Source organism: Pelobates fuscus, chromosome 5 (genome assembly GCF_036172605.1).
Source record: "Pelobates fuscus isolate aPelFus1 chromosome 5, aPelFus1.pri, whole genome shotgun sequence".
In the NCBI taxonomy this organism is placed as follows: Eukaryota; Metazoa; Chordata; class Amphibia; order Anura; family Pelobatidae; genus Pelobates; species Pelobates fuscus.
The window spans coordinates 24,850,841-24,865,094 of NC_086321.1; the positions used below are offsets into that span (position 1 = coordinate 24,850,841).

At 43.2% G+C, this 14,254-nt stretch overlaps 1 protein-coding gene across 1 annotated transcript in view; it reads left to right on the forward strand.

Annotated features, from left to right (window-relative positions):
- The first annotated feature begins 333 nt into the window (after window positions 1-333).
- The window catches only part of LOC134611995 (solute carrier organic anion transporter family member 4C1-like), a 64,292-nt gene continuing 50,371 nt past the window's right edge, over window positions 334-14,254 (forward strand). The window contains exons 1-2 of the mRNA XM_063456376.1: window positions 334-388; window positions 3,533-3,862. Of these exons, the coding sequence (XP_063312446.1) occupies window positions 334-388; window positions 3,533-3,862 (385 nt within the window). The remainder of the gene's footprint in view (window positions 389-3,532; window positions 3,863-14,254) is intronic.

Genomic DNA, 14,254 nt, shown 5'->3' on the forward strand with positions numbered 1-14,254 from the left:
CTATACACATAGTAACATACATACATGCACACATAATCACATACATACACAATCACAGACCCTCACACACATGCACTCAAATATCAGACCCACACACACATACAATTACATACCTATGAACACTCACATACATTCACACACATAATCACAAATATAAATACACACACACACACACAAAATCACAGAACCCCCCCACACACTACATGATATATATATATACACGCACAAACACACACACACACAAATGCCCAATACAAACAAGTGCACCGACAGACAAACATACAAGCTCACTCACTAGCAGGCACATACACACAAAGTCACTGACAAACTGAAATGTATCTGGCACTGAAGACTGTGGGAGCAAATTTTGACCTCTTCCTGCTTAAATGTATGGGGTGGGGCTTGTGCCTGAGGGCAGGCTTGCATGTGGGAGGCGGCACTTGAATGCGGGAGGTGGGGCTTGGGCACAAAATTGCAGAGAATTGTAAAGGGAGCCTCACAGATCTCCCTCTGGCAGCCAGCCTACTAAACATGGCTGCAGCAGACCCCAGCACCTCAATCTTCAATCCCCTCAGACTGACACAGGCTGTCACAGTCCAAGCAAAAATTATTTAAATGCCTTTTTAATGATTAGAGCTGTCTGCCAAGTGCCGCACTAGTCCAGCTCTGCCCTCACCACCCAGACTGCAACTGGGCCGCATGTTGGACACCACTGTCCAAGAGGCTTCCAGAAACACTAACATGACATCAAATCATTTTCACTCTGAAAACCTTGACCTCTTAGTATATATATTACAAAATGTGATAATTGCAAATGGTATGCGCTTTGTTTTAATAGGTAGCTTATTATAATTAGGCTATAAATTATAAATGGTTTATAACTGTATACATTTTCTAAGAGATATTTGAACATAAACAAAACATCACTATATTCTTCCTGATGAAATAGTTTTTGATAAAAATAAAAAAATAAAATGTCTCAACAGACATCTGTGAATTCATTCTGTTTAAGAGGTGATTGATACATTTTCTTTCTGCTGTAGGACAGTGGGCCATTTTTTGTTTAAGAAGACTGCATATTTGAAAATAAATATTAATTTTAGAAGTCTTGAAATGCTCCTATGTTTTCTAAATTTAGTAAAGAGCAACCTTGGAAATTGAACAAAATGTTAAAAATGTTAAGCTTAATATAAAATATCCAGATCTTGCTAGCTATGCTTAGCTTTTTACACCGAGTTTCAAACCAATACATCTAACAAGGGTATCACCTAAAGTAAATAGCCAAAGATCAAAGTGATTTGTGTAATTCTACGCCACAATAACCTTCACGGTAACTTTCACTTTGAATACACGTGAACCCACACATGTAGTGAATATACCGGCGCATTTCTCAAAATTCAACAATATTATAATGAAACACCTGAAGGGATGCAGCAATACCGTATCTGTGTGGTGAGCGTAGCCATTTGTGACTATAGCTTAAATAATGAATACCTACAGGGATATTTAATTAACTATTCTAATTGCAGAATGTAGGCAAAATTAGCCAATCTGAGTATAGCTAGACTCACTATTGACTGACGCTTGTAATTCAGCTCAAAGCCAACAAAAATCCATGTGGTTTGTAATAAAAAAGGCTACTTTATTTCAAACATATTTAAAAGTACAAAAACACAAGAACACATGCTAATTCCAAATCATGTTATGTGATCAAAACAAAGCAGATACAATATAAAAATGAAAACACAAAAGTGTCTCCATTCTTAACCTAATCATGAACATTATTTAAAAAAAAAAAATAGCCTACACAAAGCATAGATGTAATCTGTAAGGCATCTGGGGAGAGAAGTTTGTTATGTTTAACATATATGTATTTATATAAAAAATGTATGTTAAAGGAACACTATAGTCACCTAAATTACTTTAGATGAATAAAGCAGTTTTAGTGTATAAATCATTCCCCTGCAATTTCACTGCTCAATTCACTGTCATTTAGGAGTTAAATCACTTTGTTTCTGCTTATGCAGCCACACCTCCCCTGGTTATGATTGACAGAGCCTGCATGAAAAAAAAAAAACTGGTTTCACTTTCAAACAGATGTAATTTACCTTAAATAATTGTGTCTCAATATCTAAATTGAACTTTAATCACATACAGGAGGCTCTTGCAGAGTCTAGCAAGCTATTAACATAGCAGGGGATAAGAAAATCTTAATTAAACAGAACTTGCAATAAAGAAAGCCTAAATAGGGCTCTCTTTACAGGAAGTGTTTATGGAAGGCTGTGCAAGTCACATGAAGGGAGGTGTGACTAGGGTTCATAAACAAAGGGATTTAACTCCTAAATGGCAGAGGATTGAGCAGTGAGGCTGCAGGGGCATGTTCTATACACCAAAACTGCTTCATTAAGCTAAAGTTGTTCAGGTGACTATAGTGTCCCTTTAAGTACAAGGGGGTGACTAAACATTGTTTTTAGGAAGTGAACGTTCCCATTTTAACTTTTGGAGTAAAAAAAAATAATCTATATGATTTTTTTTTCTCCAAAAGTTAAAATGGGAACTTTCACTTCCTAAAACCAATGTTTACTCATTCCTTACATTTAACAAACATGTATTTTTGGGGGGAGTGAACAATAAAATTAAATCCTGAGACTGGATACCTCCATGGCTGTCAACAATTATCCGCCTAATGTTCCGCAAATTGTTGGTGCAATTTATCATATCTGTCAGATTTCTCTCATCTGCTGCTTTTTTTACACCCTGTCATTTTTTAAATATGCCCCTCCCCTTTTTTCATCAATCAAACAGATTCATGAATCTCTCCAAAAGAAAAGTGATGGAAATGTTCTCGCCACTATAAGTTTAACGCTCTTCAGAAATTAATATTTCTGTGAAAACTGGTGGCAACATTTTCTTTTATAAAAAATAATTTTCACTTTTTAGATCACTTTAATGATGGAATTTAAGAATACCTAATAAATATCCCCTAAATGTTTCTATGTATACTCCTTATTTGCAATGTGTGTGCCTTGGCAATATCTGGATTATGATGTAATTTGTTAAGTCTTTAATATATGTTTAAAATAAGAGATTGTATTGCGCAAAGAAAATATTACACCATTTTCTGGGGTCGAGTCCTGAGAAGTGACAAAACTTCCTTTTAAGATTATGCCATAAAACTGTTCAGAATATTAAATGCATTTGTAGGTAAAAAGGCATAACTTCAGTCACAGCGTACTGTAACAGAGGACCAAGTGTTTGCTTATTAAATAGTTAGATGACCTCTTCTCTCAAGGAACAGCCACAGTAAGCATTGTCTCAATCTCAGTCATGTGATCAGTACTCCTTTGGTTAAAATTGTCAGGAAGGGGAGGGAGAGGTGTGCTCAGTCTCGGACAGGTAGATTTTCCCCAAAAGAACCCAAGAAACAGTATAATAAAAAGTGTCCCCACCTTCCTGTGACTCAACTCAGGCCGTGTAGAGAAAATATTCTATTTCTTCACTTGCCAAGCATCAAAAGAGGAAGGTTTGTAAGATTGCAGAGATAAACGGTCAGACTATCTGCATGGACGTCTTGAAAAGCTGCTCAGACTCCATGAGAGGTTGAACGGGGCAGTGTATGTCATGGATGAAGGAATTGATAATCCTGGCTTTGTTTCTACTGGAGACTTGGATCTGCAATCCATGGAGAAGAAGAATGGAACCTTGCAACCCCCATCTCAGCCCCCAGAAGTGTCCCATCACTCTGAGGAGGAGTTTGAAGAAGGTCCCTGTGGATGGGGTAGCTGTGTCCCAAAATGCCTGCAGTGGTGCAACAACCCCAAGGGTTATTTATTATTGTACAGCCTTCTGGCTATTATGCAAGGTGAGTACAAGTGACAATCTAATAAATCAAATATATTAATCCGCACTCCAGGTTTTGGGGGAAAAAACAAAACATTATTTTATAAAGGTGGATTTATTCACTAAACTAGGAATTTGAAGCATTTCAAATTTTTTTGGATAAAACAGCCAAATTATAAAAAAGTATCTTATTCAGTTTGTTTCTAACTCAGGCACGTTAGCTGAGACGGAAAGAAAATAAAATACATAACTGTGAACTGTGTATTTTAGGGAAATGATGCCATTGAGGGTTCTGAAGACATTCGAATAAACCACAAGACGTGTTTCGTAAATGTTTCCAGAAACCAGACATTCTGAAAGTATTTATAAACCTCTTCAATGCTTCCTGCTAATGTATGCTTTGCAGATATATATATTGCTTTATATTAGCTGATATTTTCAGGTTAGGATTACTGTAAATGTGATGCTAGAGCAGGGATTACGGATTAATGGTATGGTAGTGTAGGCAGTCAGAGGCGGCTCTATAATTGGGTGATCACATAAGGCCTCACACTTTCTGCGACTTTACCTCCTGCCTCTTACAAAGCCTCTCTGTCATTGTGAGCGCACTAACCAGGGCCTCTTATTCAAGTTTTGCCTAAGACCTTGCAAATTCCAGAGCCTTCTTTGTACTTACTGTTAGGGTAGTGTATGAGTCAATATTCAGTGGTAGTGATGTCGCAAACATAAAATTTTTCGTTCGCAAATAGCGAACGCGAACTTCCGCAAATGTTCGCGAACGGGCGAACCGGGCGAACCGCCATAGACTTCAATAGGCAGGCAAATTTTAAAACCCACAGGGACTCTTTCTGGACACAATAGTGATGGAAAAGTTGTTTCAAGGGGACTAACACCTGGACTGTGGCATGCCGGAGGGGGATCGATGGCAAAACTCCCATGGAAAATTACATAGTTGATGCAGAGTCTGGTTTTAATCCATAAAGGGCATAAATCACCTAACATTCCTAAATTGTTTGGAATAACGTGCTTTAAAACATCAGATATGATGTTATCAGGTAGTGTAAGGGTTATGCCCGCTTCACAGTGACAGACCAAACTCCCCGTTTAACGCACCGCAAACAACCGCAAACAGTCCATTTGCACAACCGCAAACTCCCCATTTTTTTAATGTATAAATACAGCCACAACCACTTATCCCAATCACACACCTTTCCTAACGTCCTATCCCATTAAAAGCATATTACCGCGTATTTAATAAAACAGATAGACCCCCTACTTCATCCAGGTTACCGATCGATGGTTCGATATTCTGAGCCCTCTCTGATTTACTGTACACGACTATTCGATATTCCCACAAATTTTATATAGCATTTTATGTTTGTTTGAGACCACCTTAAATATATTGGATATCGCTAAAAATCATGATCACTATATACTTTCTCTACAAACCTCTAAAACGAACCAAACTACTCATCCATCCGCTATACCACTTTATCCCACCTAGAACTAGTGCCCAGTTAAAATACTTGACTCTTACTTACCCACACTCAGTCATGCCACACACATTTCACCACTACTCTCACTGAATCCCTCTGACTAGGGCTAAATTCATCTTCTACATCAGAACACTACTCCTAAGATTGGGTTGTATCCATGTCTCGGGTCTTTCATTTAGAATAGGGGCAGCTTCGGTCTCCCTCCAGTGCATATTATTCAAAGATTGGGCAGATGGAAATCCTCAGTCTACAATCAATATATTCCTCATCCCGAGAAAGAAATGAGGAAAGCTTTTAAAAGTTTGGCTTTGTAAATTTGATGCAATAAGTGTGTTTTCTTTAATACCTTTTCACCCTCTTTGCATGAACCCGATTTACATATATTACTAATATGTTTCTGAACATATATATTATATTAATACAAAAAGAGAAGTCCTGCGCTTAAGCAGCAAGGACTACAACACACATCAGCCCCAATATATAGTAAAAACCAAAGAAAAGAAAATGTTACTTGCGCTTTTTCCTTAATCCCTATGTATATTTAGACAAATGGAGGTCATTTAGTTGCTCCAATGGCCATTGGAGGGATGCCCGCCTGCCAACGTCAAGGCAGACCCCCCCTAAGCGGGTCCTAACACTGACCCTTCAGTTTAGGGGGGGTCTGCCTTGACGTTGGCAGGCGGGCATCCCTCCAATGGCCATTGGAGCAACTAAATGACCTCCATTTGTCTAAATATACATAGGGATTAAGGAAAAAGCGCAAGTAACATTTTCTTTTCTTTGGTTTTTACTATATATTGGGGCTGATGTGTGTTGTAGTCCTTGCTGCTTAAGCGCAGGACTTCTCTTTTTGTATTTGTATTTACTTTGTATCACACAGCCTGGTTACAATGCTGCTACCCATCCCATGTGTTCCCTATTAAGGGTTAATAAGTAAAGGGGTGTATATAAAAAATACCCCTTTCTGTCTCATTAGAGATTGTGGCGAAACCAACCTCGCCACTGGGCCCTGGAGAAGCCTGTTTGCTAGCCTCCTACCTGCTGACTATGGCCCCTGGGTTATTTGGGGCATATTGTACTGTATATCGCTGCTACTGGCCCTTTTAACAGCATCTATGGACATATTGGGACTTTTGGGACTACTGTCCCTTTAAGACTGTGATACATATTCTAGTATATTGCCTGTAATATTATATGTGTATATGTGTATTAAGTTTAACCTGGGATATGTATGCAGCATTCATCTGATTGTTCGGTAGAATCACTCCATTTATTATATTGAGTGAAACTACCGAACAACCAGACCACCCAGGAATAAGTGTGCCTCCAATTACAGTTTGCAACAATGTTGCAAACGGGTAATTGGCAATCATGTAATGTGTTCTTTGTCCTCTGGGTGGCCGCCATTCGGGAAACAAACACGTGGCGGCGGCCATCTTAAACTACCGAACAGCGGTGTTTTGCCGTCGAGTGTCTGGAACTAAAATCGGACACTTGACTAGGCAAACACCGCTGAGACCTCCATACTTCCAGAAATTCGTATGGAAACTACCGAATGACCGCCGTTCGGTAGAAAGAACCCCATAAACAAGGGAATGCATTCAAACCCTCTCCAGGCTCTATAACACAGGCAATTCGTCTGTTTTCATTCCCTTGTTTGTGACCGACCGCAGGGCCAAAATGCATGGAACTGTTTTCGGATACTTTACCCATGCGGTCGGTCAAATCTTTGGAACCCCATATCTCACGAACCATTCATCCGAATTACTTGAATTTTGGATATGTTGTCCCCCTGAATAAGGGCTATCCAGCGATGCTGGATTTAAAGGTGTACCCCCGGGTTTTGGGGTACATCCAGAACTTGGCTGAAAAAGTGTACTGGATAATTGAGTTTAATGTTATCTGAGGGGAGGGGATGTGTGGGCTGAACCATGTATGTGATTGGTTATTTTATGCCTCCCCCTGGGTGTGGCCTGTATGTGGATTAGTGTAATAAAAGCCAGGCTGGATGAGCCAGTCCAGAGTTCCTGTTTTACCCTCAAAGTGATGTGTCGTCTCATTATTGGGGGAAGGATTTATTGCATGCTGTTCCAGTTGACTGCTAGGAGTACAAGCCTATTCGTATGGTTCCCATTCAATGGTCTACAGCATTCATATGCTTGGGAGAATTTAAAGGTTTCTCGGATTCGGTGATTGTGGTGTCTGCCAGAGTGCTTGGAGTCCTCAGGAAGCACTAGGAGCATCCATTAACGGAGGTACCAAGTCGGGGTGCCAGGTGATCCGTTACATTGGTGGCAAGCGGTGGGATGGCGTCCTAGTGTGAGGTAAAGCAGCTCGGAGACACAGTTCGTTTGGATTTACAAATTGAGGGCAACGCTAGCAGTCGTGCAGCGCCCCTGGGAGCAGACAAGTATGGAAGGTTCTGGCTCTGGAGATGATTGGCTGGCCGAGGTGAGGCAGCGAGTGGCTGAGTATGGGGATGATATACCCATGGAGACACGCCGGGTGATCTGGAACCAGGTCATGGCCGAGCGAAACACAAGGCTGGACCGAGAATTCCGGTTGGCAAAAGAGAGGAAGTATGCTCAGCAGCAGGAGCGTTACAGCAGCCGGGTAGAGGCTGCATCCGAGGAGGTTAGCTGTCTTTCCCTGAGGCGGCGGGAGGAACCCGAAGTGGGGGTCCTCATAGACTGGTCCTGTGAGGAACCACAACAGGCAGGTAGAGATGGGACCAAGGTCACTCCACCGGGATGCTGGGCAGCCGGCCCAGATCCCCAGCAGCAGCCAGAGTTGCCAGGTGGGGAAGCAGGTGGCCCTTACTCACAAATGTTGAGGGGCCTCACGGATTGGTCCTGGGAAGACCCACCGATGGCAGGTGGAGATGGGACTGCGGTCTCTCTACCGGCCCTACAGGGATGCTGGGCAGTCGGCCCAGATCCCCAGCGGCAGTGTGCGTTACAGGGAGCTGAAGGTGCCGTTCTTGCTCCCCAGCGGCAGTCTACGGTGCAGGGAGAGGAGCCTGTTATCCCCTCTCCCCAGCGGTTGAAGGTGTGTAAGGGAGAGGAGTTTGTTATTCCCTCTCCCCAGCGGCAGCACAGCTCACCAAGGGGAGACAGTAAGCCCCTCACCAGCGCAGATGGGACCGTGGTCTCTGCGCCCTGCCTACAGGGAGTACAGAGGGTCAGCCCTGCTCCCCAGCGGCTGAAAGTGTGTAAGGGAGAGGAGTTTGTTACCCCCTCTCCCCAGCGGCAGCTTAGCACACCAAGGGGAGACAGTAAGCCCCACACCAGCGCAGATGGGACCGTGGTCTCTGCGCCCAAGTTACAGGGAGCTGAAGGGGCCGTTCTCCCTCCCCAGCGGCAGTGTGATTTGTTGGGAATTGGGAGCCCAGTCTCCATTCCCCAGCGGCAGTGTGAATCACAGGGAATTGGGAGCCCAGTCTCCATTCCCCAGCGGCAGGCTGAGTTACAGGGGGCAGAGGTAGTTGGTCCTTCCCCCCAGCAGCAGAGTGATATGCCGGGAAGGCAGTGTGAAGTGCAGGGAGAGGAGAGCAGCGTCCTCCCTCCCCAGCGGAAGGCTGAGTTACAGGGGGCAGAGGTAGTTGGTCCTACCCCCCAGCAGCAGCATGATTGTTTGGGAATAGAGAGCCCAGTCTCTATTCCCCAGCAGCAGGACACTGAATTGGGAGGAGAGACAGTCGGTCTCCCTCCACAAAGACTGAAAGTAGGCATGGGAGAGGAGATTGTTACCACCTCTCCCCAGCAACGGATCATCGATGGGCAGAGTGTTCTAATGGGAGAGGAGCTGGTTACCACCTCTCCCCAGCGACAGCTTAATGTACCAGGGGGAGACTGTAAGCCCCACACCTGTGCAGATGGGACCGTGGTCTCTGCACTTCCAGCACAGGGGGTAGGGACGGTCGGTCCTGCCCCCCCACAACAGGGCTGTTTAGCCAAAGGGGAGACAGTCTGTCTCCAGCAGCAGAGCTGTGTAACTAAAGGGGAGACAGTCGGTCTCCAGCAGCAGAGCTGTGTAACTCAAGGGGAGACAGTCGGTCTCCAGCAGCAGAGCTGCGCAGCTAAAGGGGAGGCAGTCGGTCTCCAGCAAGGCTCCAACCAGACTACTCCCGGGGTAGTGCTAGCACCAGGGCCGAGTACCGCTGGGCTCTGCCCACTCAGCAACCCACCAAAACAGCCTACCAGTCCCCCACACAGCCATGGTGAGGCACCTGGACCTGGACAAGTTTTTCTCTTACTCAGGTGTAGTAACCATTTATTGTGGGTGGGCTGTACTGCTGTTTCTGTTTTGTGGGTGGGCTGCTGGACTAACAAGGGCACTGACCGGCAAGAGGTCAGGTACCCTGTTAGTCTGTTTGGAAAAGGGGAGAAATGTGGCGAAACCAACCTCGCCACTGGGCCCTGGAGAAGCCTGTTTGCTAGCCTCCTACCTGCTGACTATGGCCCCTGGGTTATTTGGGGCATATTGTACTGTATATCGCTGCTACTGGCCCTTTTAACAGCATCTATGGACATATTGGGACTTTTGGGACTACTGTCCCTTTAAGACTGTGATACATATTCTAGTATATTGCCTGTAATATTATATGTGTATATGTGTATTAAGTTTAACCTGGGATATGTATGCAGCATTCATCTGATTGTTCGGTAGAATCACTCCATTTATTATATTGAGTGAAACTACCGAACAACCAGACCACCCAGGAATAAGTGTGCCTCCAATTACAGTTTGCAACAATGTTGCAAACGGGTAATTGGCAATCATGTAATGTGTTCTTTGTCCTCTGGGTGGCCGCCATTCGGGAAACAAACACGTGGCGGCGGCCATCTTAAACTACCGAACAGCGGTGTTTTGCCGTCGAGTGTCTGGAACTAAAATCGGACACTTGACTAGGCAAACACCGCTGAGACCTCCATACTTCCAGAAATTCGTATGGAAACTACCGAATGACCGCCGTTCGGTAGAAAGAACCCCATAAACAAGGGAATGCATTCAAACCCTCTCCAGGCTCTATAACACAGGCAATTCGTCTGTTTTCATTCCCTTGTTTGTGACCGACCGCAGGGCCAAAATGCATGGAACTGTTTTCGGATACTTTACCCATGCGGTCGGTCAAATCTTTGGAACCCCATATCTCACGAACCATTCATCCGAATTACTTGAATTTTGGATATGTTGTCCCCCTGAATAAGGGCTATCCAGCGATGCTGGATTTAAAGGTGTACCCCCGGGTTTTGGGGTACATCCAGAACTTGGCTGAAAAAGTGTACTGGATAATTGAGTTTAATGTTATCTGAGGGGAGGGGATGTGTGGGCTGAACCATGTATGTGATTGGTTATTTTATGCCTCCCCCTGGGTGTGGCCTGTATGTGGATTAGTGTAATAAAAGCCAGGCTGGATGAGCCAGTCCAGAGTTCCTGTTTTACCCTCAAAGTGATGTGTCGTCTCATTATTGGGGGAAGGATTTATTGCATGCTGTTCCAGTTGACTGCTAGGAGTACAAGCCTATTCGTATGGTTCCTATTCAATGGTCTACAGCATTCATATGCTTGGGAGAATTTAAAGGTTTCTCGGATTCGGTGATTGTGGTGTCTGCCAGAGTGCTTGGAGTCCTCAGGAAGCACTAGGAGCATCCATTAACGGAGGTACCAAGTCGGGGTGCCAGGTGATCCGTTACAGAGATATCTTTGCCAGAAGCTCAAGGAAGCAGGCTGAAGGGTCAGTGTTAGGACCCGCTTAGGGGGGTCTGCCTTGACGTTGGCAGGCGGGCATCCCTCCAATGGCCATTGGAGCAACTAAATGACCTCCATTTGTCTAAATATACATAGGGATTAAGGAAAAAGCGCAAGTAACATTTTCTTTTCTTTGGTTTTTACTATATATTGGGGCTGATGTGTGTTGTAGTCCTTGCTGCTTAAGCGCAGGACTTCTCTTTTTGTATTTGTATTTACTTTGTATCACACAGCCTGGTTACAATGCTGCTACCCATCCCATGTGTTCCCTATTAAGGGTTAATAAGTAAAGGGGTGTATATAAAAAATACCCCTTTCTGTCTCATTAGAGATATCTTTGCCAGAAGCTCAAGGAAGCAGGCTGAAGGGTCAGTGTTAGGACCCGCTTAGGGGGGTCTGCCTTGACGTTGGCAGGCGGGCATCCCTCCAATGGCCATTGGAGCAACTAAATGACCTCCATTTGTCTAAATATACATAGGGATTAAGGAAAAAGCGCAAGTAACATTTTCTTTTCTTTGGTTTTTACTATATATTGGGGCTGATGTGTGTTGTAGTCCTTGCTGCTTAAGCGCAGGACTTCTCTTTTTGTATTTGTATTTACTTTGTATCACACAGCCTGGTTACAATGCTGCTACCCATCCCATGTGTTCCCTATTAAGGGTTAATAAGTAAAGGGGTGTATATAAAAAATACCCCTTTCTGTCTCATTAGAGATATCTTTGCCAGAAGCTCAAGGAAGCAGGCTGAAGGGTCAGTGTTAGGACCCGCTTAGGGGGGGGTCTGCCTTGACGTTGGCAGGCGGGCATCCCTCCAATGGCCATTGGAGCAACTAAATGACCTCCATTTGTCTAAATATACATAGGGATTAAGGAAAAAGCGCAAGTAACATTTTCTTTTCTTTGGTTTTTACTATATATTGGGGCTGATGTGTGTTGTAGTCCTTGCTGCTTAAGTGCAGGACTTCTCTTTTTGTATTTGTATTTACTTTGTATCACACAGCCTGGTTACAATGCTGCTACCCATCCCATGTGTTCCCTATTAAGGGTTAATAAGTAAAGGGGTGTATATAAAAAATACCCCTTTCTGTCTCATTAGAGATATCTTTGCCAGAAGCGCAGGGAAGCAGGCTGAAGGGTCAGTGTTAGGACCCGCTTAGGGGGGGGTCTGCCTTGACGTTGGCAGGCGGGCATCCCTCCAATATATATTATATTATTCACTTACTCACTCACTCACTCACTCTCATGCTGACATCATGCTGCCTAGGTCCAACGATAAATTACTATGGGGGATAATGTATAATAAACACAGGTTTCTGGCTATGGGGGGGATAATGTATAATAAACAGAGGTTACTGGCTATGGGAGGGATAATGTATAATAAACACAGGTTACTGGCTAAGGGAAGATAATGTATAATAAGCACAGGTTACTGGCTATGGGGGATAATGTATAATAAACACAGGTTACTGGCTATGGGGGAGTAATGTATAATAAACACAGGTTACTGGCTATGGGGAGGATAATGTATAATAAACACAGATTACTGGCTGTGGGGGATAATGTATAATAAACACAGGTTATTGGTTGTGGGGGGATAATGTATAATAAACGCAGGTTACTGGCTATGGGGGAGATAATGTATAATAAGCACAGGTTACTGGCTGTGGGAGGGATAATGTATAATAAACACAGGTTACTGGCTATGGGAGGGATAATGTATAATAAACACAGGTTACTGGCTATGGGAGGATAATGTATAATAAACACAGGTTACTGGCTATAGGGGGATAATGCCTAATAAACACAGGTTACTGGCTATGGGGGATAATGTATAATAAACACAGGTTACTGGCTATGGGGGATAATGTATAATAAACACAGGTTACTGGCTATGGGAGGGATAATGTATAATAAACACAGGTTACTGGCTATGGGAGTATAATGTATAATAAACACAGGTTACTGGCTATGGGGGGGATAATGTATAATAAGCACAGGTTACTGGCTATGGGAGGATAATGTATAATAAACACAGGTTACTGGCTATGGGAGGGATAATGTATAATAAACACAGGTTACTGGCTATGGGAGTATAATGTATAATAAACACAGGTTACTGGCTATGGGGGGGATAATGTATAATAAGCACAGGTTACTGGCTATGGGAGGATAATGTATAATAAACACAGGTTACTGGCTATGGGAGGGATAATGTATAATAAACACAGGTTACTGGCTATGGGAGGGATAATGTATAATAAACACAGGTTACTGGCTATGGGAGTATAATGTATAATAAACACAGGTTACTGGCTATGGGGGGGATAATGTATAATAAGCACAGGTTACTGGCTATGGGAGGATAATGTATAATAAACACAGGTTACTGGCTATGGGAGGGATAATGTATAATAAACACAGGTTACTGGCTATGGGAGGGATAATGTATAATAAACACAGGTTACTGGCTCTGGGAGGCATAATGTATAATAAACACAGGTTACTGGCTATGGGGAGGATAATGTATAATAAACACAGGTTACTGGCTATGGGGGGATAATGTATAATAAACACAGGTTACTGGCTATGGGGGGATAATGTATAATAAACACAGGTTACTGGCTATGGGAGGGCTAATGTATAATAAACACAGGTTACTGGCTATGGGGAGGATAATGTATAATAAACATAGGTTACTGGCTATGGGGGGATAATGTATAATAAACACAGGTTACTGGCTATGGGAGGGAAAATGTATAATAAACACAGGTTACTGGCTATGGGAGGATAATGTATAATAAACACAGGTTACTGGCTATGGGGGGGATAATGTATAATAAGCACAGGTTACTGGCTATGGGAGGATAATGTATAATAAACACAGGTTACTGGCTATGGGAGGATAATGTATAATAAACACAGGTTACTGGCTATGGGAGGATAATGTATAATAAACACAGGTTACTGGCTATGGGAGGATAATGTATAATAAACACAGGTTACTGGCTATGGGAGGATAATGTATAATAAACACAGGTTACTGGCTATGGGGGGGATAATGTATAATAAGCACAGGTTACTGGCTATGGGAGGATAATGTATAATAAACACAGGTTACTGGCTATGGGAGGGATAATGTATAATAAACACAGGTTACTGGCTATGGGA